The 26,737-nt window shown below is 37.7% G+C and overlaps 3 protein-coding genes across 9 annotated transcripts; all 3 read right to left on the bottom strand.

Moving 5' to 3' along the window:
• Window positions 1-1,064: 1,064 nt before the first annotated feature.
• LOC127813583 (E3 ubiquitin-protein ligase KEG) lies at window positions 1,065-7,848 on the bottom strand. 6 transcript variants are annotated; one of them, XM_052354626.1, is made up of 7 exons: window positions 7,583-7,848; window positions 6,945-7,207; window positions 6,778-6,850; window positions 6,221-6,573; window positions 6,039-6,130; window positions 5,452-5,925; window positions 1,065-2,387 (listed from the first exon to the last, which is right to left on the bottom strand). In XM_052354626.1, the coding sequence occupies exons 4-7, from the start codon at window positions 6,563-6,565 to the stop codon at window positions 1,433-1,435; spliced, it is 1,866 nt and encodes a 621-aa protein (XP_052210586.1). In that variant the 5' UTR covers window positions 6,566-6,573; window positions 6,778-6,850; window positions 6,945-7,207; window positions 7,583-7,848; the 3' UTR covers window positions 1,065-1,432. The 6 variants fall into 6 exon arrangements, with proteins under 6 accessions (XP_052210586.1, XP_052210584.1, XP_052210585.1 ...); XM_052354624.1 differs by having other exon boundaries at window positions 6,967-7,207; XM_052354625.1 differs by lacking the exon at window positions 6,945-7,207 and having other exon boundaries at window positions 6,778-6,878.
• Window positions 7,849-11,605: 3,757 nt separating this feature from the next.
• Window positions 11,606-12,525, bottom strand: LOC127813299 (ATP synthase subunit b', chloroplastic). Its single transcript, XM_052354212.1, has one exon. The coding sequence runs from the start codon at window positions 12,384-12,386 to the stop codon at window positions 11,754-11,756; it is 633 nt and encodes a 210-aa protein (XP_052210172.1). The 5' UTR covers window positions 12,387-12,525; the 3' UTR covers window positions 11,606-11,753.
• An 862-nt stretch (window positions 12,526-13,387) lies between these two features.
• LOC127813298 (uncharacterized) lies at window positions 13,388-24,417 on the bottom strand. Of its 2 annotated transcripts, none has more exons than XM_052354209.1 (5): window positions 23,903-24,417; window positions 23,570-23,669; window positions 23,033-23,132; window positions 15,754-15,842; window positions 13,388-13,890 (listed from the first exon to the last, which is right to left on the bottom strand). In XM_052354209.1, the coding sequence occupies exons 1-5, from the start codon at window positions 24,120-24,122 to the stop codon at window positions 13,581-13,583; spliced, it is 819 nt and encodes a 272-aa protein (XP_052210169.1). In that variant the 5' UTR covers window positions 24,123-24,417; the 3' UTR covers window positions 13,388-13,580. The 2 variants fall into 2 exon arrangements, with proteins under 2 accessions (XP_052210169.1, XP_052210170.1); XM_052354210.1 differs by having other exon boundaries at window positions 23,977-24,417.
• Window positions 24,418-26,737: the final 2,320 nt, after the last annotated feature.

Below are 26,737 nucleotides of genomic sequence, written 5' to 3'. Positions count from 1 at the left end.
AAAATTAATTTAGAATGTATATTCATACTCACTTGACATGTCAAGTGTTATATAATAATAATATTTATAAAATTCGTATATACACAAATAAAAAATAAATAAATTATATACAACAAGTTATATTTTATTTATCTATATAGATAAATTTTATAAATATTATTTTCAAAGTAATGCTATTCATCTCCATTAAAGATGAACAACAATACCATCCCATGTAAAAATGTTTAATTGACATTATAAATCTATTTAAAAAATATAAAAAATAAAATCTATTTTACGTCCTTTCATCTTCTCTGGATAAAATTTTTACATAGAGTCCGACACCAATACTATTTATCTCCAATATATTACTCTTATTTATATAACACCTGACATGCTAGGGCAACGTGAAGACACTATCTCTAAATTGATGAATAAAATTACACTCAATTGAACTAATTTAGACTTAATTACTAAAATTTAAAAAATTAAATAAAATTACAATCTTGTACTAAATTATTTTCATGATCAGTCAATTTAAAATTAATAATATAACTTATTCGTACCCACTGCCATGCATTCACAATGTGTATAATCAGTAACAGATGTTCCAATAAAATAATGATATGATATCGCAACTGTATTAATTCAATATATTTGTTCGAACTGAACAGATTTGATCCCACTTCAAGTACCCGTTTTGAAAGGCTAGAGAAGTGGGCAGACCCATCCCTGCATTGGGCTGAGCCCTAAGCAAGGTAATTTTAGAGTACCAAAGTTTCCTAATTTTAAGGTCATTTTTGTTTGTAATTTTATTTTTTTATAAATAAATTATTTTCACGACTAGAACTAGAAGTTACAAACTCAAAAAAAAAAAAAAAAAATTGTAAATAAAAGGGAGGTGGGTTGCTGACGAAACAGTTTTATTGACCCAACTCTATGCCTAACGGGCTTATACGCTAATGCACCCAAACTCCTCCTTTTACCCGATTAATTCTTTTAAATGATGGCCCGATTCTACTTATTCACGATCTTCTAAGTAACGTTGCCATGCTACCAAGATATTTAGTACTTACTCTCCAACATGAATCACAGAAAAACCAGATTATCCTTCAACCATAAACTAAACTCATTCTCATATACCCTGTCAATAGGATTCAGATAACATCTAGGCAGGATGCAGAGAAGAGCACAAATAGACAAGATATTACAGAAGCAATATCCTCGCAGGACTTCAGTCACACTGTTCTGTTCTGTACAGCTAGCACTCCTTGAACAAGCAACAATCCATTTATATACATATTATAGGTACTTTCAGGGTTAAGAGTTCTTACTTGGAATAAGATCAAGCAATGCACAACGCTGAGTCGACGAATCTTCAGGCAACACCAGTGAATTTGGCAGAAGTCACTAGCTCGATTGCAGTAGTAGATGTAAGCTACAAGCTTGATGATCACCGCGTGGTGGCAGCCCCAACCCCTTCTCGGAAAATATTTGCCACCTTTGGAGGAAGCCAGGCTGCACTCGCCTGCCCATCCATATACGCGCCATCACTTGGAACCACGGTGCTCGGTTGCTTCCTGACCTTCGACCTCCCTATTTTCTTCCCCACAAAATGGCCAAGTTTCAAGGCAGTGAATAGACCCATGGCAATTAGAAGAGGCCTCACAGACCAGTGAAAATCTTCGAGATGTTGATACTTCTTGATTATGTCAGGACAAGTACTGAAGGAAACAACTTCCACTTCAGCTGGATCAGCCAGGTAGCTGCTGCTTTCATCTCCAAAGGTCAACCTACCAGGGAATTTTACAAGGAGGCAGCCGTTTGGTAAGACCTGACAAATTCTTCCAGCGGCCCATTCACCACCTTGCTTTCGAGGCCATTCAAATCTAGGGCTAAAGACATTAGACTTCAGCCTCACGAACTGGCCCTTGCAATATGGCTCTGCCATCTGAAGCTCCGAAGAGTTACCCTTCCAAAGAGTCTCTCTCCCTATAAATCCCACAGCAACACTTCCATCCCGCTGAATGGAATGAAGAATACCCACTGGAGAGTGCTTCTTGTCCTCTTCCTTTACACGTACCCAATCCCCAGATGCCAAACCAAATGTGACCCGCTCCAATGAAGATCCATGAACCCTTATTGGGTCATGGACGCCATGGACCCTTACTAAAACAAACCCACTTTGATCTGTGTCACATTCTAAACCCACTATAATCCCTTCTGGAATGTCCATGTTTTCAATATTGCATGAGTTTAGTGGCTTCCGGGATCGCACCATGTCACCCACTTGGAACTGATCCTTTGAAAGGAACCATTTTGTGTATCCATTTCCACTTGATTTTTCTGTGATTGTTCTAGTAGTTAGACCTGTCCAGCCTCCCTCACGGAAAACAGCTTTCTGTGAGCTGCCAGTATAGATGCAATGTTACATGAAGGACAGGAATCAAAACAAATATTTTGCAGTTAATTGGTGCTGAACAAACAGAAACAACGTGTGGAATCATCATGCAAAAAGATGTGCATGTTGGCATTCATTCGTTTAAAAGTACCAAGCCTCATCATTATGGATCAGAACTACAATTATGCAATTACCACATCTTTTTGAAAGCAAATTTCAAATGAGAATTCCAATGGCATCACATTTTTTCCTTTAAAATGAGTCACTGGACATCAGCCTAACACAGCTTATACTCTCATATTGCCATACGACTGGGTTATTTTTTATGCAAAAACTTGTAAAAGAGCTCCCATCCATTCAGCTTTTAACTTTGAGATCAAGGGATTAGGGATTCTACGTGGACCCAAACAAAACAACATGAGATTTCTAGATTGATTAGCACTATTCAAGCAAACATAATTGTATGGAATGCTTGAGCAAGGATGTGACTTCTTGTGGTTCATCCGTTCAAAAACAAAAGGGCCACGAGTGCTATGGCAAGTCTGCCACTGACTAGTCATTCTAGAAGAAAATTAGATATAAAATTGTGGGTGCATAGCATTTTCCCTCAGATTATGATTAGTATTGTAAGCTCTACTTACATCTGTGTCAGTATCCACAACTTCCAACCAAATCCCATATTTAGAGTAACCTTTAAGTATTCTTGGTTTTCGGCTTAAAGAGAATATGAGTTTTGCATAACAAAAGCATATGGACTCTGTTTTTTTTTTTAAATATCAATAGGATACATTTGTATTAGAAAATGCCAGAAGGAAGAAGTGCAACCTTGTACAAATGAACTAAACAACTGCCCATGAATAGGGATGAATAACTCCCCGCAAAATCAACAAAGCTTGAAATGGGAAAATGATAAAGCTCCTTCCAACCCAAAACATAAGAAGAAACCAACTTCACTAAATGAAAAGTAGTATTCTCCATCTGTTCAGAAGTTCTTCCATCTCCCCTTCCAAAGGCAACGTACAAGAGAATGAGGAGCAGGACTTCAAGCTTTCCTATAGCTTGCCTCTTGGAATCCTTACTCCATCTTGCTTTAAGATCTCAAGACAGAATGTGGTAACTGGTAACAACCATTCCACTCCAAAATTAGGAAGATGGCACACACTTGTGGAGTTGTTTGCACATACATTAATCTTTAACAAAGTTCTTTCTCTTTGTCAGGTTATCTGCCATCAAAAGGCCTTCCAAGCAGTAGCCCAAGCAAAGAAGCAACTTGCAACTTTTTCCCAATAGTCCTTCCCAGTACAATGCCATAAGAAGAGGGAGCTGATAACCCGCTGCTTAACCATCTCACTCTGTAGTCCTTCCCTCCTTGTCAAGTTGAGAAGGCCAGGGAACAACTCCACTGGCTCAAGTTTCCTGTCATTCATAGTGCTCCTTAAGGCAGGATACCAAAAACCAACTCCTGAAAAGGAGGCTGTACACTTAAGTTCCTAGATAATACACTGCTATACGGAACAACCCTATGCAATCCTAAATGGAGTTTGAATACAATCACCCAGAACAATCCTCCTCTGCAACCATCCTTCTTAAATCAAATCAGATTCATAAATCCATCCTTGGCATGCATAATGTTTCTCCAAATACTCAAACAATTGAGGCTCTGCAACATGATTGAAGAACAACCTCCCCTGCCATGGCTATATTTTCCATCAATAGCCCTCTCCCTAGAGAACATGCAAAACCTTCTGTCTCATCTGAGTAACACTGTCCTAATCTAGATGCTTATGATGTCAAACCCCACCTAGTGGGATTAACACTTGTGATGATTATTAAGAAAAAAAGAAGCAATGGATTGTTAGCCATCCCAAGTTGAGAATCTCTAAATCGCCTCATCACTGGATATGTAGCTCCTTCCACTCATCAGGATGAAACTTGAATTACTCCCCCATATCTCCCTAAAGGGAGTCCCAAATCAACTTCTTGAGTATCCAAATTACACATAGAAGGACCAAAGAGAGATAGCAAGCATCTAATAAGAGTAAGCCTTCCACACTCACAGAGGTGTTTTCTCTTCCAAGAAACTAACCCCTCAAATCCTTCAACAAGCAAATCTCATACTGCCCTGGCTTAGAGAGAGAAGCCCAAGGGAGATCAAAGCAACTAGCAAGACATCAAGACCACATCCAAAATGACTCTTTGATCTTTTGAATTCTCTATTAAACCCACTGAAAAAACAACAGTCTTGAAGGATTAATCCATATTCTTGAGGTTGCTTCAAACAAAAGGAGGATGTCCCTCGAAAAAAGCAACACCTCCCCTGCAGCTTCACCTAAAATGATGGCATCATCAGTGAAAAACAAGTATGACACTGCAACCACACCTCCTCCTATGCATCCAATTAGAGAACTGGTCGATCAGTCCCCTTTCCATAGCTTTTCTAACAAGTAACTCCTAGCCTGTTTAACAATATGTTTGTGTGTCTTTTTTTATAAGTAATAGAAGAATAAAAGACAATATGCTTGTGTGTGTGTTTTTTTTATAAGTAATAGGAGAATAAAAGAGAACTGCTTTAAGGGTGTGAATCTTGTACAATGGCCACTTTACAATCACCGATGGGTAAGGAAGAAACTACTTCTTTCCTTAGACCCCTAGTGTAACTAAACAAGCCTCTAGACACTCTGTTTACATATGATTAATGGGTCTCACTTTGAGTCCCATCATTTGATTACAGCTTCTCTAACCATGGAACACACAGACTCAAAAGTTTGACGATCAAAGTTGTAGAAGGTTGATCTTACTTGGAAGGTCATTCACAAATCATAAGTTCATCTGAATTATTATTACACTTTTTATTTATGGAACAATTCACTTGTGGATTACAGAATATATTATAGGAACTTATAATGATATTATCTACATTTTAGTTTGTCATTACAGAATCTAACATAATGGGCAATCATACTGAACCGCATGGAAACAACGCAAATGCCAAGATCTATAACATCTCAGATAATATGTGAAAAACAATTTTGTATCTGGAGCTCTATGGTGCACATAAAGAAAGGAGGTACCTTCTAAATGCTTTTAGAATGTCTGCCATTACAGGACGGCTTCGAAGGTCATACTCAAAACACCCAATTAGGACGTTCTCAACTGCAGGAGGAAGGCCACCTGGAATACGTGGTTTCTCTTGCTTTTTAACAACTAAGTTGAATATTTCACCCACAGACTTCCCAAGCCAAGGCTTAATTCCAGTGAACATCTCCAGAATGCTGCAACCAAACCCCCATGAATCAGTCTCAAAGGATATTGGACCTCTTACTTCTGGTTGCCATTGTTCTGGAGCCATGTAGTTTGGTGTGCCAAGTCTCCGAACCAAATCTGAACTTAATAATGAGACTCCAAGCAACAGAAAAGAAATTCCAAAATCTCCAAGAACTGCCCCATCATTTTCATTCAAAAGGAAATTTGAAGGTTTTAGGTTCAGAACTATGATATCTTTTGAATGCAGTTCCATAGTTCCCTGAGCCAAATCAATCCCGTACCTGTAAACATCACGATGAGCCGAAAGTATGTTTCCAACACTTTGCCATTTTAGGTATTATGAGGAGAAAAAAACCTAAAAAATAAGTTCATGTCAGTACAAGACAAACATCACCTCAGAATATCAGGCAATGAGAGCCTGCTCCCTTTAAGGTGAGCCATTTTGTCATCGACTGATCCTTCATAGAACTTCATGACGATGCATATCTGCAAGGAGAGACACAACATTTAGAATAAGAACAGAAATGTTTCAAAGGCATAATGAACTGAAAAAAGATAAAGAACAAGGAAACTAGCCTTCCCATTAATAATTGAAATACCATGCAACCAACAAACATCTTTTAAGCCTTGACATTTAGAGAACATGACATTGAACTTTTCTAATACAAGGTTAATGCTATCTTCTTTGATAGCATGTAACATCTTGACAGCCACTTCATGATACTCGTCATAATCTTCAGTTGTTTGATGAAGTGTTGCTAACCATACATCACCAAAAGGACCCCTCCCAATTCTGTGTCTCAGTTTTATTGTAGCAGGGTCAATCCATGGACTAATCTGGTTTTGTTGACCAGAATCACCTTCAACAAGCTCAAACTCAAAGGAAGCTGTCGGTCTACTGGCAACAACTTTTCCAGCCATTCTTCTTCCTGAGATAATATTAATCATTGAGCAAACAATCCACAGCCCAAAAACAAATATCTCCAAACCAACATAACTTCTTGTTGTGAACAACAAATGATTGAAATGAACACATTTTATTCAAATTCTTAAGGATAATAAATATTTGTTACTTATGTTATCCTTCTTTCAGCATTTAAATGAAAACTTGCTGCTTTATATGCATGTAGTACCTTCTTATACTAGGCCTTCTGTGTACATGAATGTTATTCGGTATGCAATTAATCTTTGGGAACTGTGAGAATACTGTCAAGACAACACCACACAAACCCAACTATAAATCAGGGGTCAGAACTGGACTGAAATATAACAAATTTACTCAATTTGAAAGATCTCCCACCAACAAGCTAGAGAATGCTAACCACTTTTCAGCTCCTTTTCTATTGAACCTACTAAAAGAGGTAGTCTATTCAATGATATGCAATTTGCTGCTTGAACAGAACTTTTAGGCTCTGTTTGACATAAACAAACGTGAGCAATCACAAGTGTTGCATTCATCATTGATAGGGCCCTTCAAAGCTACAAGCCCAAGCAAAATCGGGCTATCCAATCACGCCGAAAGATGACCATAAAATTTATTTCGTCTACATGCTTCCTTTCACGCTGCCAATAAATAGATTTTTGGTATCCAAACGAACTACTAAACCATAAACCGCAATCACATACAAAACAGTGTTCACAGTTAAAATCCCACACGTAGAAGCACAAGAAGTAACTAAAAGCAACAGCGGCGTGTGATTTATTTTTCAATTTTCTTCTTCTTCAACTCACTTTTTTAAGCAGCCAAAACAGACTTAAAGTTAAAAGATAATAGAACTCAATCACGTTTCAGCGCCAACAAGTGTATTCACGAACAGAGGCGGCAACGAAGATAAACAAGCCAGTTTTCTTCTTCTTCTTCTTCTTCTTTTGCTCGATTTCGCAAGCAGCAGGACAGATTTAAGCCAAAAAAGCCAGTGAAACCTAGAAAACACTTACTTGGGGAAACGCAGAGAAACGGGAACAGTGATTGAACTGCGAAGAAGTGACGAGAGATATTTCGACGAATTTTAAAGGTACGAAACTAAAGTTCGATTACTTCAAGGTTCAGATGGAGCTTTCGCCTTTCGGGAGAGGAAAATGGATTCAACAGAGAGATGGAGTGAGAGGGAAAACTGAACGAAAGAATCCCATTTTCGGAATCCCGATGACCGGGGGAATGGACGAACTGATCCATCATCATCACGTGGATATCACGGCTCCCGCACGCTAGTATCCGGTGGACGCGGCTCCACCTGATTCCTGTTTACGCTTGCTTGCGCTCACAAGCATGAATTTTTATTTCTTTTCTTCTTTAAGCAAAATAAGTAAGCCGACACCGTGAACCGAACCTTGGCGTTCAATTGGCTCTCTCAATTATATATATTTTTTATATTAAGAAATAATATTATGATTTAAATTATATTTATTATTATTAATATGACAAAAAAAAATTTATTTTTTTTCCTTCTCTTTCTTTATTATTTTGATTTATAGATAAATTTATAATACTCTAACCGTTCATCGATATTTTTCTTTTTATTTTTAATTTAACAATGGTTCAATTATTGTCGAATTAAAAAGAAATTGACAAATAATTAAATTTTAACTAATTTGCCAAACAAGGAAAAATAAAGAGGGGAAAGAACCCCTTTCAAATAATGTAGATGATCTATCACACACGATCTGAATCTTGAATTACCGCAAAGTTAAGTGATCTAATTTGTTTTCACGCGATTATCAATAATCTACATATGTTCGTAAGGTCAAAGCCTAAGTTTTAACTTGCAACTCACCTGTTTGATCCACCCAACTTAGAGTGTGAGAGGTTGTCGGGTTATATATTTATCTAGAATCTCATGTGTTTTCATACGTATAAAAAAAAAAATCAAGAAATAAGATCTATCAAATTGCTAAGTGTAATGTCAATTTAACTAGTTTAGAAAGAATAGAGGTTTGCTTGGGGTAATTGTCCCCAATTAAAATTCTGATAAAAGTTTATAATTTGTTATGCTTAAGCAAGAGTTAAACGTGCACGAGTTAAAGACGATAGTAGTGATAATTCAATAAAAATAATTTATTATGTAATTTGAATATAGATAACGACGTATAATTGGCCTTTAACGTTGTTTCACAAATAGATAGATTTAAATTATATTATATTTTTTTGTAACAAAAGTATAATATACTTTTATTATAATTAATTTTTAATGAATTTATACTTTTTTTTAGTTATTTTACAACTTATAAGAAAATATGAAAGGAAACATTAAATTCTTTTTTATTTTTATTTTCTGGAATTACATAATCAGATATAGTAGGTATAATAGTATACGACCACAAATAGAGATGAATGAAAAATTAAAATATATAATAAAGAAAATATCAATGTAATTGTGATCCTACAACATGGGGTGCTACGGAGCATCACTGTCCAATAATATCCAGTCATCCATTCACGTCTTGAAGGTACATGACAATTGTTTGATAAATTTAAAAAGCCAAATCCATATTCTTCTTAATGTACTTTCAAGTTTTTTTAGGCTCGTTATTTAAATTTTTTGTTATTACACATCATTATTTATATTTTTTAATCAATTTAATTTCTCATTATTTAATTTTTTTATTATTTTAATTATTATATTTTCGACTCAATTTAATCTCTATATTTTAATTTTTTTTTATAACAATTCAAATTTTTTAATACTTTAATGTGTAAACAAAATAAAATAAAATGAGTTAATTTAATATATTTTTTATATGTTAAAGTATAAAAATTAAATTAATTAAAAAATATAAATACAGATATAATTAAAATAATAAAAAATTTGAATTATCATATAAAAAAAATTAAAATAACGAGGTTAAATCAATTTGAAAATGCAAGTTCAATTGCGTAATTAAAATAATAAAAAATTTAAATGATCATAAAAAAAAAAAAAAAAAAGGTAAAAGTAAGGGCAAAAACATAAATTTGGCCTAAAAGCTAAAAAAAAATTACCTTAATAAACTGCTATAATGCCATATATTCACCATCTAAATATAAGCATTATTGCATAACATTCAACACTGATTGCCTTGCATGACAATAGAGTTTGCAAAAGCTCCAACCAGTCGACTTCTGGATCCCTTCCCTGGACCAAAAAATTGCAAGAAAGGAGCCCACTTTGATGTTTAAGCGTTGGCAACTTGGTTACTTCTTTCAAAACAATCCCAATCTATAGCAGCCAATTATCTGGTTCCTGAAACTTGCAGGGGTTCTCCTACTTTGTCGCATATGAAGTCTTTATCAGATATCAAGTTCCACACTAGTAAGGATAAGATCGCAAACAAAACGATTCTCCGTTGGCCCTGACAAATCTGGGAGCCTGTGCACTAGGACATCCTTTACTCTTATGCTAGTGACAAAGTTAAGGGTTACCTACGAGGGGGAATTCGATTTCCTGGTTATTAGGGAATTCGACTTGGTGGTCTAGTGAGACCATGATGACCAGTTGCAGAAATATGGCTTCCAAAAAGCATGAAAATTAAGCTGCAGTATGGAGCTAGGAAGATCTCAGGCTCTATCAGCATGCAAGATTAAGGGAAGAGCCAAAAGCAAGTTTACGGAGAGAGGAAGATTTCGCAAAGAAATCTAACTTGCATTCACTAATGGGACAATATCTGCCACCACGGCTTGAGACCATAATTCAGTTAGCAACTATGGCTGGCATTGTCCATTTCTTGGTCATATTACTGCACTCTATAAGAATGAGAACATTCAGCATTCAAACTTCCATTAGTCTCTATCAGGTGAATAAATTTTACGCCCTTCAATCAGAAACTAATCGATGATGTAATGCTATACAATGGAAGGAAATAATTGATTGTCTGCAGATGTACAAGTGACTGAGAAACATATATAAAATAGCAGTAAGCATGCCAAACAAGTTCTTCTCTAAAGAGCAGCCAATTGACGTCAGACATTCGGCACAAGAAGTACTAGTGGCTTAGGGGTCAAATGCACATAATCATTCTCCAGAAGCATCCAAGCTATGCTTGTGCTCCAAATTCATTTCCAAACAAAGGTAAGATTAGGGGTCGAATTGCATACAAGCATTCTCATGCTCAAGATTCATTTAACAAACAAGCTAAGCTTAGGGTCAAATGTACATAACCATTCCCTATAAGCATAAAAGCCATTCTTATGCTCCAAATTCATTTAAAAACCAAGCTGAGCCAAGGGGTCAAATGTGCATAGCAGCATAATCATTCTCTGTAAGCATGCAAGCTACCCTTGTGCTCCAAATTCATTTAGCAAACAACCTAAGGTTAGGGGTCAAATACACTTAATCATTCTCCATAAGCATACACGCTATTCAACAGTTCTTCAGTTTTGAACAAATTTATAGCCATTTTAGGACACCACATTATGTGCTTACCATCATGCCAGAAATATGCAAGGAAACATAAATATGATGGTCGGAGTGAATAATTAATTTACAGAAGAATGAAATGGGTATTCCATACCTCACAATGCAATGATCAATTGATAACCTAGGTTACATAATCACTCAAAACTCTAGTACATCATAAAGCAATCAAACAAGAACAACCATCAAAATGTAATCCGCAAACTATCAAAATGTGACATCAAAAGGCTGCATTGGGCAACTAAACTGATAACCAACAACACCAACATACCAAACCTTAATCCCACAACTAAAACTAATAAGCAAAATCAAGGAAAATAAAATTATTCAAATAATATAACAATAATTGAAATCGACATAATTCCAATGAATGGAACCCCATTTGATATTTTAGTCAATATATGCATATATCACATACAGTTTATGAGATATGGACGATGTTACAACCCAATTCTACATAAGAGGTGCATGCAAGGCCTTAGGCATATTACTTGGTCACATAAGCTCAAGAATTACCTTCAATTAACACTTTTAGGTGACAACCATAGAATGACAAACGAACACAAAAGGGGGCAGCATAAAAGTATTTCACAATTATATGGTAATCTTGATTACACAACAATGCAATTCAAGGAAACAACTTACAGCCCATCTTTTGTTGTTTCTTTCTTTCCTAGTTCTTGTTGGGTCTAATAACAAGAAACAAAAATGAAACAGATTCAGAGAGGAAGAACCTTCTTGACAATCTCATCGCTGAGAGCAGCAATCTGAGAGTCCAGAGCCTTGATGGTCTGATCCTTCTGCTTCTCCAAGTTGCCCAGGGCCTCCTGCAGCTCCGCCTCAACCTTCTTCCGGCCCTCGGCCAGCTTCTGCTCCACCTCGGCTTGGGTCTCCTTCTTCATCTTGTTCAGCGCCGCCGAGATCTCAGCCCGGGCGGCCCGCATGACGGCGGTGGCCTGCTCCTCGAGCTGCTTGACCTCCCCGGATGTATCCTTGACGCTGCTGAGCTTCTCGCGGATGGCGGCATCGCGCTCGTCCATGAACTTGCCGAGGGGGGAGTAGTAGATTTTGTCGAGGGCGAACATGAGGAGCAGGAACTCGGCCATGATGATGGGGAGGGTGAGGTTGAAGTCGAAGAGGGAGGCCTTCTCAAACTCCTCGGCCAGGGAGGGCGGCGCTGCCGCGAGCGAGGCGGCGACGACGGCGGCGATTGACTTGAGGGAAGTGGGATTGAGATGGGATTTGGGGAATTTGGGGAGGGTTATTTGGGGGAGAGGGAGTCTGGGTTTTGGAGAGGCGGAGGAGGCAGAGGGGATAAGGGTTTTGGAGGAGGCCATGATCACGTTGGCCATGGCTGTGGCTGCTGCTGGAGAATATGTGATCCTTTTTGTTTCTGTTGCAATATGGCAGTGGAAGTGCTAATGGCGGCGGCGGTGGTGGCGGAGGAGGAGGGATTGGTGTGGATTTGTGGGAGTGGTGAGTGGCAATGCTATCTCTTTCTGTGCCACACAAACAATTGTGATGGTGATGAGCTTTGCTTTTGTTAGGATCAATTATACAAAGCTGTTGGTACATTGGAGGGAATAAAATATTTCCAATAGTTCTTTCCATTTATCGTTTTGGGTCAAATATAAGAAGAATGGTGTGTCTAAATACCATTCATTCTTTTATGCTTATAAAATATAAAAGTACAACTATTACATTTCACACTCTCAGTCTTAAAAGGTAAAATTAGTTATATAATTTTTACCCCTCAACACTATAATAAGAAGAGTTTCATAGAAATAGCTAAAAAAATTAAAATAGAATAACTAACTCTATTTTGGATTTTTATAATTTTTTATCGATAAAAATTCACGATCCATTAGATAAACTAACCGAGTATTTGTAATATCCTAATAGCCACAAAACATATACACTAAATAAGACAAATAAATTTGTGTTTAAATTTATTCTCCTAAGAGGGAATCTTTTCACATTTCATATTGCTTACAAAATTATTATTTTGATCTTATAAAAATAATTCTTCTTTAAAAGCTATTCGGCCAAAAACAAGAAAGCATTTTGTCTCCAGGTACCACATTGACAATATTGTAAATCAATCAAATGTTATCATATGTTCATAAAATTTATACTTATCACAAACACATGACAATATATGATTTAACTTAAAATATACTGACATCATATCGAAGGTACTAAGTCTCAGACACAGAATTCCTTTACTTTCTGTCCTCTTACCAAAACTCACCATCTAATCTGTCAACAATAACATACCATTCACGTATGATAAAAGCCACATTTACTAATGCAAAGCCCAGAACTGGCATAAAATTTTGTGGAACTAAGCATATGCATGGAATAAAGCAGAACCATTTCTATAGTAAACTCCAAACAGGCCATCCATTTGTTTTTAACTTTCGGCAGATTCTTCTCATGACTACTGGGTATCATCTGTTTCAGATTACAGTAAAATGTGGATGTGAAGTTTAAAATCCACTAACCAGTTCAACCAGCTTCGACGATACAGTTGTGTGTGCAGATCGCTATACCTCCTCCAAAGGATCTCTTCGAGAATCAAGTTTGTCACTACTATGTAACCAGAGAATACTTCTTAAGGCCCCCGAGATGCCGTTTGCCAATTTTGACGAAAATGGGCCGCCTTGATATCTGCTTGCCGGACTCCCCACTCTCTGGTATTGGAACCACCTGCCCAATAACTGAGACAGCTTCAATTCATACAGTGTCACTATATCCCCATTCCTATCATCATAATCCTGGTCTGGTGAATTGTTTTGATCATTTGAACCGTGATCTTTTTGGTCAATCTGTTCTCTCTCAAAGGTGCCATCCGGTCTGCATGATGATGACAAATGGACATGAAACTACCGTAAACTCTACAGGTAGAAAATGATGATTAACCTATATATGTTCAGTGCCCAATTTCTCAAACAACAAAATCAAATGTGGAAGATGCATAAAGCCCCAAGTCAACTGTTTCTACTACTGAACTTTATAGTGAAGGAATCTTCCTCTTAACAAAGCCAATTTTTGGAGAGCACAAGTGAACAAGTTCAACTCCATACAAGGAAGCATTCTCTGTGCGCATGATCTGTAACGTTTTCTATAACAACGGAGTTTGATTTCCATAAAAGGCTGTATTGAAGAAAAAAGCTCCCCCAAGCATCTGGACAGCTGCTTTAGGTTCCATTCTCACCTCTAATAATCTTTTCATATAACCAGAGAAATCATAATGGATTGGATCATCATGTGTAAGGAGGGAGGAGAACCTATTGGGGTTCTAATTATGAGATATATAATCAAACTGTTGTTGGATTTGACATCTTATTTCAACAAAACAAATCAAACATCTAGCTGTTCATATATTATAACAGATTATACAAAAAACCATAATTGGATTCTTTGATCAAGTTTTAACTCAATTGTTTCCCGCTTTTTGTGGCTTAGTAGGATATTCCATTCTCCCTCCCTCCCTTTGGCGGTGTTATTGTTGGAATGGTATTTGCCTGTAAATCTATATGGCTCCTGCTTGGTTTTGCTATTTTTCCCCTTGTACAAGGTTCACCTATGAAGGCGCTTTTCTCTTTTGTGATTATTACTCAAAGTGGGTTCTGGAGGGGGAAGGGGAAGCAAGTTTCCTATGGGGAAAAAAAAAAAAATGAAGAAAATCAAAGACCCTTCAAAATGTGATATCAAGTATGATGACACTTCCAGTGAGAAAACCAATATCACCATGCATGCACAGCTGCTTAAGCAACTAGAAATGAGACTTCCTGTGCACAGGTTTAATTGAGGGCAAAAACCATAAGACTTTTTTAACCCCTGCATGTAGCAGGTGAATATTTGAAAGGCTTCAATATAGTTTCTCCCCACAGGCAGGTATTAGTACCTTGAAGTGCTATGTTACATGGACTAGGTACAGGTGCTATTTGTGGTTAACTGTCTCAAAGTGTCGAATTCATCTATGTCTCATCAATGAAACAAAACTACTTTCTTATTTGTTCAAGGTAAAATGTTGCTTACAGAAATTGCAGAAGAGTTGATGTATAAAATTCAAGGACAATTTTCTACTTGCTAAACGTTTATTGACTACATTTAAAATTAAATATGTCTAAGACATATATCCTTTGTCCTATTCTAAGTTTTAAGTGTCCAATATGGGTACCCCAAAAACCTACAAATAATCATTGCATGATAGCCTGGTACCTTATTTTTTCAACTACCTTGATGTCTTCACTCAACAAGGTTGTTCTAGCAGAAAGCAAAAACTGCTTCTCAAAATCAACTTTCATCTGTTTTATATTGGGATGAAAGGAGTTTTCCATCTGTTTCACATGTGGTTAGGGAAACTAGAACTGTAAAGCAATATAAGTTTAATTTTCTATTCTCTGATTATGTGAATCACCACTAGCTAGTTTGCATAACTGAACAAATGTCCTAGAAATGAAAGGCTTATACACCCAAGTCCTAGCATAGATGGTCTCCATTCCTGAAATATCATTCAAATAGCCTGTCCTGAGACAAGTAGCTACCAACCAATATTTAGACTGTCCTTAGCTGAATAGCTACTAACCAATCTTAAACAGCACATTTAATAAGAAACACCTTAAAAGGATCAATATACAAGTGAACAATTCTGCATTGTTATGTAGTCTGAGCAACACATGTAAAAATGTAACTCCAAGAACAAGACCTTACAGCTTGGGTTGTTTTAAAGCGAACAATCTATATTTTGACCGCCTCTTTGGGAGATTGTGGTTAGTTGAGTGATGCCGGACAAAATAGAGCTGCGTGCACCACAATAAGAACTATTACTGACTACAATAGAAAGGAAGCAACGACGAAAGGCAATTTCTACAGTGGTAACGGAGATTGATGCACATCCGCACCCGGAAATAAAAAATAAGGACAACAAAACTATGATTTATTACCACAGAGCACCAAGGGGAAGAAAAGGAAATAATTAAATCTAGACAACAATAGTAGTAGCCCCTAAAAGGTCGAGCATTGTTTAATTACTTCAACTCAGCAATTTAATATATGAGATGATGAAAACAAGTGTAAAGGGCCACAAATCTCAAGAACTGGCTTTATTAGAGTATCTCTAGTGATGGGAGCTGTCTATGAGCGGAGAATGCAGGAGAATTAGGAGTTGGGCTAATCAATAAAGCAGTGGAGCTGGCCAACAGAGTGGGAAGGTGGCTGAGAGTGCTACTGGTAATGGGCAGAGGATTAGTGGACAACAATTGGGGAGAGAAAAAGAGAAACAAACAAAATGTGCTCAGCCAAAAAATAACTATTTATTTTACACATATTCATACATAAGAATGTAATAAATAAACGTATTCATATGATTAATTAATATATAATAGTCCATTAACAGATTAAAAATTCTTGACATGTGATTATTATTAATTAAAAGTATTTTTGGGTTCTGATTGCTTTGGTTGGGGGAGGGGGGATAAGTAATTGCCTTTAGATAGTGTGCATGCAATACGCCATTTCTATCATTCATAGAAATGGAATAGGGATAACCATCATAGACGTGGGAATTTGTGTAAAGTGCAGGTGTGCAAATTATTACACTTATACTTTATATCTTTTTTATTAGCTATGTAGGTTAAATTTATATCCATGTAAGTCTAAGGGCGATACTAAAAGCAGAGAGTTCATATAAAATATGGTGAGAATCTTACATTGTTATTGACAACAAATAAAAAATATCTTTCACTGAAATGGTGTCACGAGTAGGACCATGGTTTATAGTTTTTTTTTTTTTTTTTAAATTTTAACTGCTGTAATTTCTGTTATAGTTAGTTTGCTGCCATGTGCAAGAGGTTAAAGGTAGTGGTAGGTTGTTACAACCGTGGAAGGGTGTAGAATCCACCTCAGTAGGGGAATACATGCCTCCTATGCCTTGTATAAATTCCCAATGTCCTTCATGGATTGGGTATTGAGAAAATTAAAGAGAATTCTATCTTCTCTCCTCAACTCTCTCACTCTTTTCTCCCTTTCCCTCTCTCTATCATTCTAAATTCTGCTCTCAATTCTTGAGCTCGTTGTTCTACGCCTTCCCAATTCATATCAAATTGGGAAGAAGCCCACTATCAGGCTTAGGCCTTGACAATTTGGTATTAGAGCACGATTCTCAGACGGAGCTCTATTAGATTGAGTCGATGGCAAAGGGTACCACCCGTATGAAGAATCTAGAATCGCAGCTACAGCAAGTCAGCTCGACTATGACAGAATTTCAAAACAGAGTTGGTCAATTAGAGATCGAAACCAATTGAAATCATGAAGCAATCAAGGCGATGAATTGCAAGATGGAGAGTTCAATCGAAGGGCTGGAACGGAGATTGGGCATAGCTCTCTCACAAATGCGAGAGGATATGGGGGCACAAATACAACAAATCAAGGTGATGTTCACTCGCCATAATTTGGTAAGGATCTCTCCTGATTTTCCTCCCTAGGGAGAGAACTGAGCCTATCTTATGTGGTAATAGGATGAATGTAGGGATGGGACCTCTAAAATTGAGGTGGATCCGGAGGAAGAAGTAGAAGGAGTAATGAACAGGGGTGTTAACGGTCATACCAACCTTCGTCATTCGCGGTTTCCTATGCCCCGAATGGAGATTCCAATGTTTGAGGGGACTAACCCCAGATGGTGGTTAAGAAAGTGTGAGAGGATGTTCAACTGGTATAACATCCCGAAGGTGCAAGGAGTATCCTTAGCCACAACATACTTCAATGATGTAGTGGATACCTAGTTTCAGGTGTGTGCTAGAATAAGAGAGGACTATACTTGGGAGGAATTTTCAGAAACATTGTTGTTACAACTCTCGGATAGAACTCATCCTCAAAAGCTAGTTGTTAAGGGGATGGTGCCTAAGAAATTATAAACCCCACACCAGAAGCCTGAACTTCTAATGTGGGACAAGTCTCATACCTTGCAATGGACCATAACATACCACCACGCTCCGCAGCCCGACGCCCAAGACGGTAGGCTGTGCACTAGTCTTTGCTAGTCTCGGGCGAACACTACAATGCCGACGTCACCTCCGTCGCTGCTCGCTTGCACTAAGAGCCATGGGGCTGACTCTGATACCACTGTTACAACTCTCAGGTAGAACTCACCCTCAAAAACTAGCTGTTAAGGGGAGGGGTGTCCAAGAGATTATAAACCCCACACCAAAAATCTGAACTTCCAATGTGGGACAAGTCTCATACCTTGCAATGGACCATAACAATTGTGTAAACGATTTGGTGAAAGGAGCATGATGGACGTTATAGAAGAATTCAACAAGCTGAGACAAATTGGGGATGTGGGAGCCTATCAAAAAAGGTTTGAGGAATTGAGATCTCTTATGATCAATCATAATCCTCACCTATCGAAGGCCTATGAATGGTTTGAGTGATGAGCTAAGACCAATGATGAAAATGATGAGGTCCCGAACAATAGAACAAGCTTCTGAGAGTGCCCAGTTGCAAGAGATGGTGGTGGAGGCGTTAACGAAGAAACAAAGACAAAAACAGAAAGGGGTGATTCAGGGAACCTTCAACCAAGGGGGAAGAAGCAATAACCGGGAGTTGTTGAAAGGAAGTAGTGGAGTGAAGAATGTGGGTGGACCAAGCTTGGGCCACAACACTACACCCCATGGAGGAAAATTGATTGAGTAGAGGAGACTTGCTGGCCTGTGCTTCTGGTGTGGGGATAAATATTATCTCGGGCGCCAATGCAAAAGGCAAATACTATTGTTAGAATGAGAGGATGAGGAGTTATTGGAGGGTGAATGTGAAGAATTAGGGGAGGAAGGCAATGGAGAGATTTAAATACACGCCTTGAAGGGAGTAGCCAATAACAAAATTATGAAAGTAGAAGGTCAAGTGAGGGGCAACAACCTTATGATAGAAGGTCGGGTGAGGAGAACCCACAGTTTTTAGATGAAGGCACAGCCAGGAGATTGACGTGTCAACTCATGGGAACACCACTCTTGAGTGTGACAGTGGCTAATGGAAACCAGGTGATAAGCAAATCAGCATGCAATGGCTTCTATTGGGAAATGCAGGGGAGAGATTTGAAGCTGATCTACGACTACTACAGCTGGGACGTTGTGATGTAGTCCTTGGAGTGGATTGGATGAAGGGGGTAAGCCCCATCAGTTTTGATTTCAATCGGATGAAAGTTTCTTTTGAAAAAGAACGAAGGAAGATGACCTTAACAAGAGGGAAAGAAGCTGGAACTTGTAAAATAATCATTGGAAGGAGGTTACAGAAGGTATTCAAAAGCAAATGGAACCAGCTAACACAATTATTTTCTATTGTGGCAATGGAGGACGGGCATGACAACAAGGCAGTGCAAGGAGAGTTTTATTTAACAGTCAACACACCCCAGGGAATGCATGACCAGGTACATCATTTAGACCGGTAGAATTTAAGGATCTTTTCATTGAATCTACAACCCTTCCTCCTACCCGAATGTTTGATCATGCTATTAACCTTAAACCTAATGCTGAGCCTAACAACATTAGATCCTATCATTACCCCTCAACCCAAAAGACAAAGATTGAGAAAATGATTTGGGGAAATGCTACAACAATCTATCATTAGAGCTAACCAAAGCCTTTTTGCTTCTCCAGTCTTATTAGTCAAGAAAAAGATGGATCATGGCGATTTTGTGTGGGCTATCGCCAACTTAATCCCATGACCATCGAGGATAAATTTTCTATACCCTTTGTGGAAGACCTTTTGGATAAACTACACCATGCTAAATTTTTTTCTTAGCTTGACCTTCGCTTGAGCTACCACCAAATCAGAATGAAGCCCGAACATATACCCAAGACAGCCTTTAGAAAAACACCACGGGCACTTTGAATTTTTGGTGATGCCATTTGGGCTCACCAATGCATCAACCACTTTTCGGTCCTTTATGAACATAATTTTTTAGCCTTATCTTCAAAAATTTATACTTGTATTCTTTGATGATATACTTATCTACAGCCCCACTTTTGACCAACATTTGGCTCACCTAAGAACCGCATTTGAGATCCTCTGGTCTAACCAGCTTTCTATTAAGAGGACTAAGTGTGTTTTTGGTCAAGGTTAGGTGGAGTATTTGGGGCATCTAATATCAGGGGAAGGGATCAGTATAGAACCAAGAAAGGTTGAAGCCATGGTGTCTTAGCCTAAACCTACTACGGTGAAGGCTTTGAGGGGATTTCTTGGGTTAACCAGATACTATCGTTGGTTTGTGAAGGGTTATGGGGTTATCAGCAAACCCCTAATCGAGCTTTTAAAGAAAGGTGGATTCAGTTGGGGACAAGAAGCAAAGGAAGCCTTTGAGAAATTAAAAGGGGCTACGAGCAAGGTGCTTGTCCTGGGGTTGCCTAATTTTAGCAAACCCTTTGTTTTGGAGACAGACACATGTGGAATAGGTATTGGGCAGTGTTAATGCAGGAAGGAAGGCCATCGACATTCCTAAGCCAAGCCTTGAGCCCTAAGCACATGGGACTCAGTATATATGAGAAGGAGTTCATAATTGTGTTAATGGTCGTTGAAAAGTGGAGGCATTATTTGGATGGGGGCAGGTTTATAATCAAGACGGATCATGAGAATTTGAAATTTCTGTTACAACAGAAATTGCATAGTCAATTACAGAAAAAATGAATGGCTAAGCTAATGGGGTTGGACTATGCTATACAATACAGAAATGGCAAGGAGAATATAGTAGTAGATGCACTCTCTAGGTGCCATGAGGTAGAAAGTTCAGCAGCTATGACCCTTGTAGTTCTTGAGTGGTGCCAAGAGGTAGTGAACAACTATGAAAGAGATGAGAAGGTGAGGGAATTGATGGAAAGGTTGGTTGTGGGAGCCAACGAGGCAAATGGATACACTTTGGTGGAGGTTACGTTGAGATACCAGGGCAGGATGGTGATCGAGAACAATGCAGATCTCAAGAAGAAAATAATGCAAGCCTTACATGAGTCTCGCATGGGGGGGGCATTCGGGAATTCAAAATACCTACCTATGGGTTAGGCAATTGTTTCATTAGTCCAAGTTAAAAGCAGAAGTTTTGTGCTATCTTGTGAGAAGAGGTGTAAGTCTGAAACAGTGGCTTACCCGGGGCTATTACAACCTCTACCTATCCCTAACCAAGCATGGACTAGTCTGTCCATGGGCTTCATTGAAGGTTTGCCAAAATCAAAGGGTAAGGACAGTATATTGGTGGTTGTTGACCAGCTAACAAAATTTTCCCACTTTATATGGTTGACTCATCCCTATACAGCCCAAGTGGTGGCTAGGGTTTTCTTGGATCAAGTGCTGAAATGACATGGGACTCCTAAGTCTATCATTTCAGATCGTGATAGGATCTTTACTAGTTTGATGTGGCAGGATCTTATGAAGACTTTGGGGACCAAATTAAATATGTCCACAGTCTATCACCCCTAATTTGATGGGCAAACTAAAAGGGTGAACCAAAACCTAGAAAGATACTTAAGATGTATTTGCTTCCTATAATCGAAAGGGTGGCATAGGTGGTTGTCTTTGGCTCAATGGTGGTATAACTCTAACCACCATACCTCACTCAAAATGTCCACATTTGAGGCCCTATTTGGGTACAAAGTACAAACCGCCCATTTTACCTATTGTAGGGGAAGGCACTACTGTGGCAATGGTTGAAGACTATTTACAGCAGAGGAAAAAGGTATTACAATAGCTGAAGAAGGAGTTAGCATCAGCTTAGAATAGGATGAAACAATTCCCTGATAGGAGGAGAAGTGAAAGGGAGTTTGCAGTTGGGGAGGAAGTGTATTTAAGGCTGAGGCATCCTCATCTAAAGTCCATATCAGCCCTAAGTATTATGGGCCATTCCCCATAGAGGCTAAGGTTGGAAGGGTAGCCTATCGCTTACAGTTCCCAAAGGAATCACAAATCCACCTTGTGCTCCACATTTCTCTCCTAAAGAAATCGGTGGGCACACAACGATGAGTCCTACATTGCCTATCCTTCCTAAGGAGATCAACAAGACAGTGGAGCTTGAGGCTATAATAGATAGGAGAGTGGTATACAAGCAAGGAGCCCCACTTATACAAGTTTTGGTTAAGTGGTAGAACAGCCTGACAGATAACAGTATTTGGGAGTACCTGCCAAATTTGCTCAAGCAATTTCCAAGGTCTACCAGCCTCCTCAGCATTTCTTGAGGACAAGAAATTGGTTGGAGGGGGGAGGGGAATTATCACAAGTAGGACCATGGTTTATAGTTTTTTTTTTAAATTTTTACTGTTGTAATTTTTGTTATAGTTAGTTTTTAGCCATGTGCAAGAGGTTAGAGGTAGTGGTAGGTTGTTACAACCATGGAAGGGTGTAGAATCCACCTCAGCAAGGGAATCCACGCCTCCTACACCTTGTATAAATTCCCAATTTCCTTCGTGGATTGGGTATTGAGAAAATTAAAGAGAATTCTATCTTCTCTCCTGAACTCTGTCTCTCTCTCTCTCACACACACACACTCTTTTCTCTCTTTCCCTCTCTCTATCATTCTAAATTCTGCTCTCAGTTCTTGAGCTCTCTGTTCTATGCCTTCCCAATTCATATCAGATTGGGAAGAAGCCCACTGTCAGGCTTAGGCCGTGACAAATGGACCATATCAAGTTAAGCTCAATGAATTCTTAAATCAAGTATGCAAGTTTTGAAATGAGTAAGCAACTTAAAACAAAGTTCAACATAAGTTTACTGAAATACAAGAAGCAAGATTATGTAGAGTTCCACAAAAGCTGTAAGCTGACTGAAATAGGAGAACCAAGATTCTGCATACTTCCACGAAGCAATAGCTGAAATGAGGAATACAAGGTTACAAGCTAATAAAATGCTACAGAGAACAAGCTGACAGAATGCAGAAGTGCATAAGTCTCAACAGCTAAAATGCTGCTTCCATACAGTAATCATCCCTGTCAAACTATCAGGTAATGCAATGGCTAACCTGGTCTCCATGATCAATCCCATAAATGCTGATAGGCTCACTGTCAAGAACCAGCTTCCAACCATCGTAGCTTAAGCAAAAATGCCCCCAAACATGTGACCTCCACGAGCAAATAAAAATTAAAATCCAGAGTCAGACAGACACAAACAAAACTATTCCATAACCAACTCAATAGATTACATCAATTATCTTCGAGAAATTGGGAAAATACAGTCTACATGTACTTAATCGCAAATATAACATGATCGCGTAGGCCCTGTATCTCATGGAAAATCAATGGCTCCCCAGCAGCTTTATACCGTTTTAAGGTAAGCATGGAATTGACTAGAATAAATCAAAATTAAAAACCGGAGCCACTAATCCGAAGTAATGCACTCCTTGTACTTATGTGCTCGTATCTTATTCCGGTTGATATGGACAAAGTTGTATACGATTATCTGGATCACGCCAACCATGCCCTAGTTTTCTTAATAAAACAAGCGACCAAGACAAGAAACAAAAACGAAAAACCAAGGGGCAAATTCACATTGAGGATACCATGAAATCTTGACAGGGCCGGTCCTTGTTATGTGACTGAAAGCCTGCTCCACCGCCTCCTTCAACTCTGCCACTGTTGCGGTCTTCGCAACCTCGATGCCTGCATAATTTGAAAAAGACGATCAATTCAGATATGAACAAGATAATAACAAAAAAATGTACGAGGGCCTTTTTGGTTGTCCCGAAATTGTCAAATAACCAAATCTGAGTTGATATCCGTACAAATCTTGAATCAACTCATTGCCCAAGTTCTAAATCACGCCATTTCAAACAGAAAGATTTAGTTCGTGCCGACCAAACGGGCCCTTATTGTATACAGGCACAGAAAGTTACCGAACGAGGAGCCGTCAAGTTTGCGAACAGAGAGCTTGAGAGGATACTGAGGAAGTTTTTCATAGGAAAAGCACCTTCTTCCGCGGCCATCAGGGGATGATTTCGGACGAGAGATCGAGACTCCACAGCACGAAAAGGCCCGGCGACGCCGGGGACGATGATCCTGCGGTTGGACCGAAACCCTGGGGAGCAAATCGTCATCACAGGCGAACATTTGCATAGTAGTAAAGACTAGAGAGCTCAGTACGAGTATCGAAACCCTAGAATCGACGATCGGAGGCTGATCAGCCCGTGGCTCCACCACCAACGGCTTGCTTTCCTCCTCCGATTTGGTCTGGTTAATTGGAGAGGTCTTCCGTGGAGGTTCAAGGAGGCATTGCCTGTCTCTGTAGTGGAGATTTTAGGGTTAGGGTTTCGAATTTGTGTTCTGGAGAGAGGCGGAGAGGGGATGGTTTCTCCGGCCCTCCCTCTGTCGTGGGAGGGAGAGAGAGGAAGAGAGTTGTTTTTGAGTTGGAGGGAAAACCGGTTAGTTGCTTCCACTTTCATCTCGGCCGTTGAAATGGGAATCCTCTTAGGTGCCATACGTCCGCGTGTCACGATATAAATTACAATTAAATATTTACTTTTATTTGAATTTAAATTTTAGATAATTTTTAATAATCATATCCAATGAGGCAACGAGCATAAAACAAGTTGAATTGGGTGAACCGGAGACTGAGGTGGCAAGCTCATCACCCCACGTGACTGATAATCCCATTAATTTAATTTAGTTTTTAATTTTTTTATGTTTATTTTTCAACTTTGCTCTACTCGTTTTATTCTTTTACATTAGATTTGTTGCTGTTTAAATAAAATAATAAATTTATTTATGTTAAAAATCATGTCAGCGGGTGATTTGCAATAAATAAATCAGTCAAGGGTGATCTCGCACAAGGCTTTTATGATACTTAAGTCAATATTCGGATAAGTGTATATAATACAAAAAAGATAAATTTGCATAACATGTAGAATTTTGAATGTAGCTTAATTATATGAGAATTATCCTATTTATAGAGGGGGGGATTCACACTGTTCGATAGAGATATCAAATACTCTTTCAAATTTACAAACAAACACATCGAATATAAGTTAGACTCATTTTTTGTGATCTTATATGAGTAGTATTTGAAAATTACATCTCTCGTGATCTATAGTCTCTTAAAGTAGTCCATTGTACGGTATAAAAAAATAATTATAAGTTTTAGTGGCCTGTGAGAGTCTATTTAATATAAATATTATCGTGAGTAAGTGAATTATGAATAATTTATAAAATAATTCCTCAATAATATATCGATAAAAGGCTTTTGGAGGGTCACTCAGTTAACTACTTGACTAACTTATTGGTGTCATTAAACTGAGCTCTCTCAATTATTTGAGTAACAATCACTCATCTTTAGCTTAGGCATTTCACATAGGTTTATCACATAGGTTTTTCAACTGACTATGAGCTTATTTCCTTGAATCTATCTTTAGGCATAACAAGATTGCTATTTGATTGTCCCATGGGGTTGCTCCAGCAATCAATTGGCAGAGATGGACTAAGCTGGGTACCCAAATTCGAATTCTTCCTCAATGTAGTTGTTGGTGGATTAGACTCGAGTTAAATTCTTCATCACAAAAAGGGATACCGTGGCAAGATATCCGCAAGAAAACATCATCCAATATTGTTATTTGATTGATGAACGAGACTAACACGAAGTCTATATTTTTAGAAATTTATTGTTATTTCAACATTATTTGGATCAAATTCAATTTATCTGTTCATGGGATTGCTCACTTGCCTTTTTTTAAAAAAAAAAAATTATGTTAAAATAATCTTTATGAATCTTAATATTTTAGTATATTATATGTTCTATATTATAAAAATTGATATAATCTTGATTAGGTTAAAATTGTCTAATTCGTTGTCCTATACACAAGCTAGTTTAAAATCTAAAATATATATTCTAAGTTTATATAAATAAAAAAAAAAACAATGCAACTGTATAGGACATGCATGTTCTTTTTAATAAAATTAATTAAGAAATGAAATTTATATGACGTGTCTTAACTTAATAGCATAAGATATGAAGTAATAAATATACTTTATTTTAATATAAGATATATTTATTACACTTTATTTTGATATTAGAAACACCTTTATATCATCATCCAATAAAAATTCCATGGTCCTTAAAATAAGCCGCAATTAAACCTTATTTAAAAGATAAAACAAATTTAAACTCTGATGGGGAAAGTGGAAAGAGAACGGTTGGACGGCTTCTTAATAATGAAATATAATTTTTAACGTAAAATGATAATTAGAAATGAAATAATATTATTTTTCCCACATGTTTAACAATAAATAAAATAATATTACGAGTGCAAAAAACATACCCACTGAAATTTAACGAGAAAATATTATTATTTTTTATAACGTGAGAAACTCGAGGTCGAGGGATTTTTTTATCATAAACAATTTTCGGCCTCAACCTATTTCACTCTATATAAAACACAAGATTAATATATTATATAATTTCAGGTGAACGAATGTGTTCATTTGAATCAAACTCCTAACAACTTACTTTCTCGAATAGATACAAGTGATTGCGTAAAATCATGTGGAGATTGATTCGAACCTATGATCTAATAGTATCTCAAACTCTTAAATATGTATCATGAATTATCTATAATATTTTAAGAGGTTAAAAATATTATTTAAATATTAAAAAAAGTGTATTACTCCTACGTATCAAGTGTCACTCTTTAAGTGTTTAAATAACATTTATGAATTTTATAGTAAAAACCTTTGCTAGT

This window comes from Diospyros lotus, chromosome 11 (assembly GCF_014633365.1).
Source record: "Diospyros lotus cultivar Yz01 chromosome 11, ASM1463336v1, whole genome shotgun sequence".
Taxonomy (NCBI): domain Eukaryota; kingdom Viridiplantae; phylum Streptophyta; class Magnoliopsida; order Ericales; family Ebenaceae; genus Diospyros; species Diospyros lotus.
Note: the sequence above shows the minus strand (reverse complement) of the source record. Positions and strands in the feature narration are given on the sequence as shown.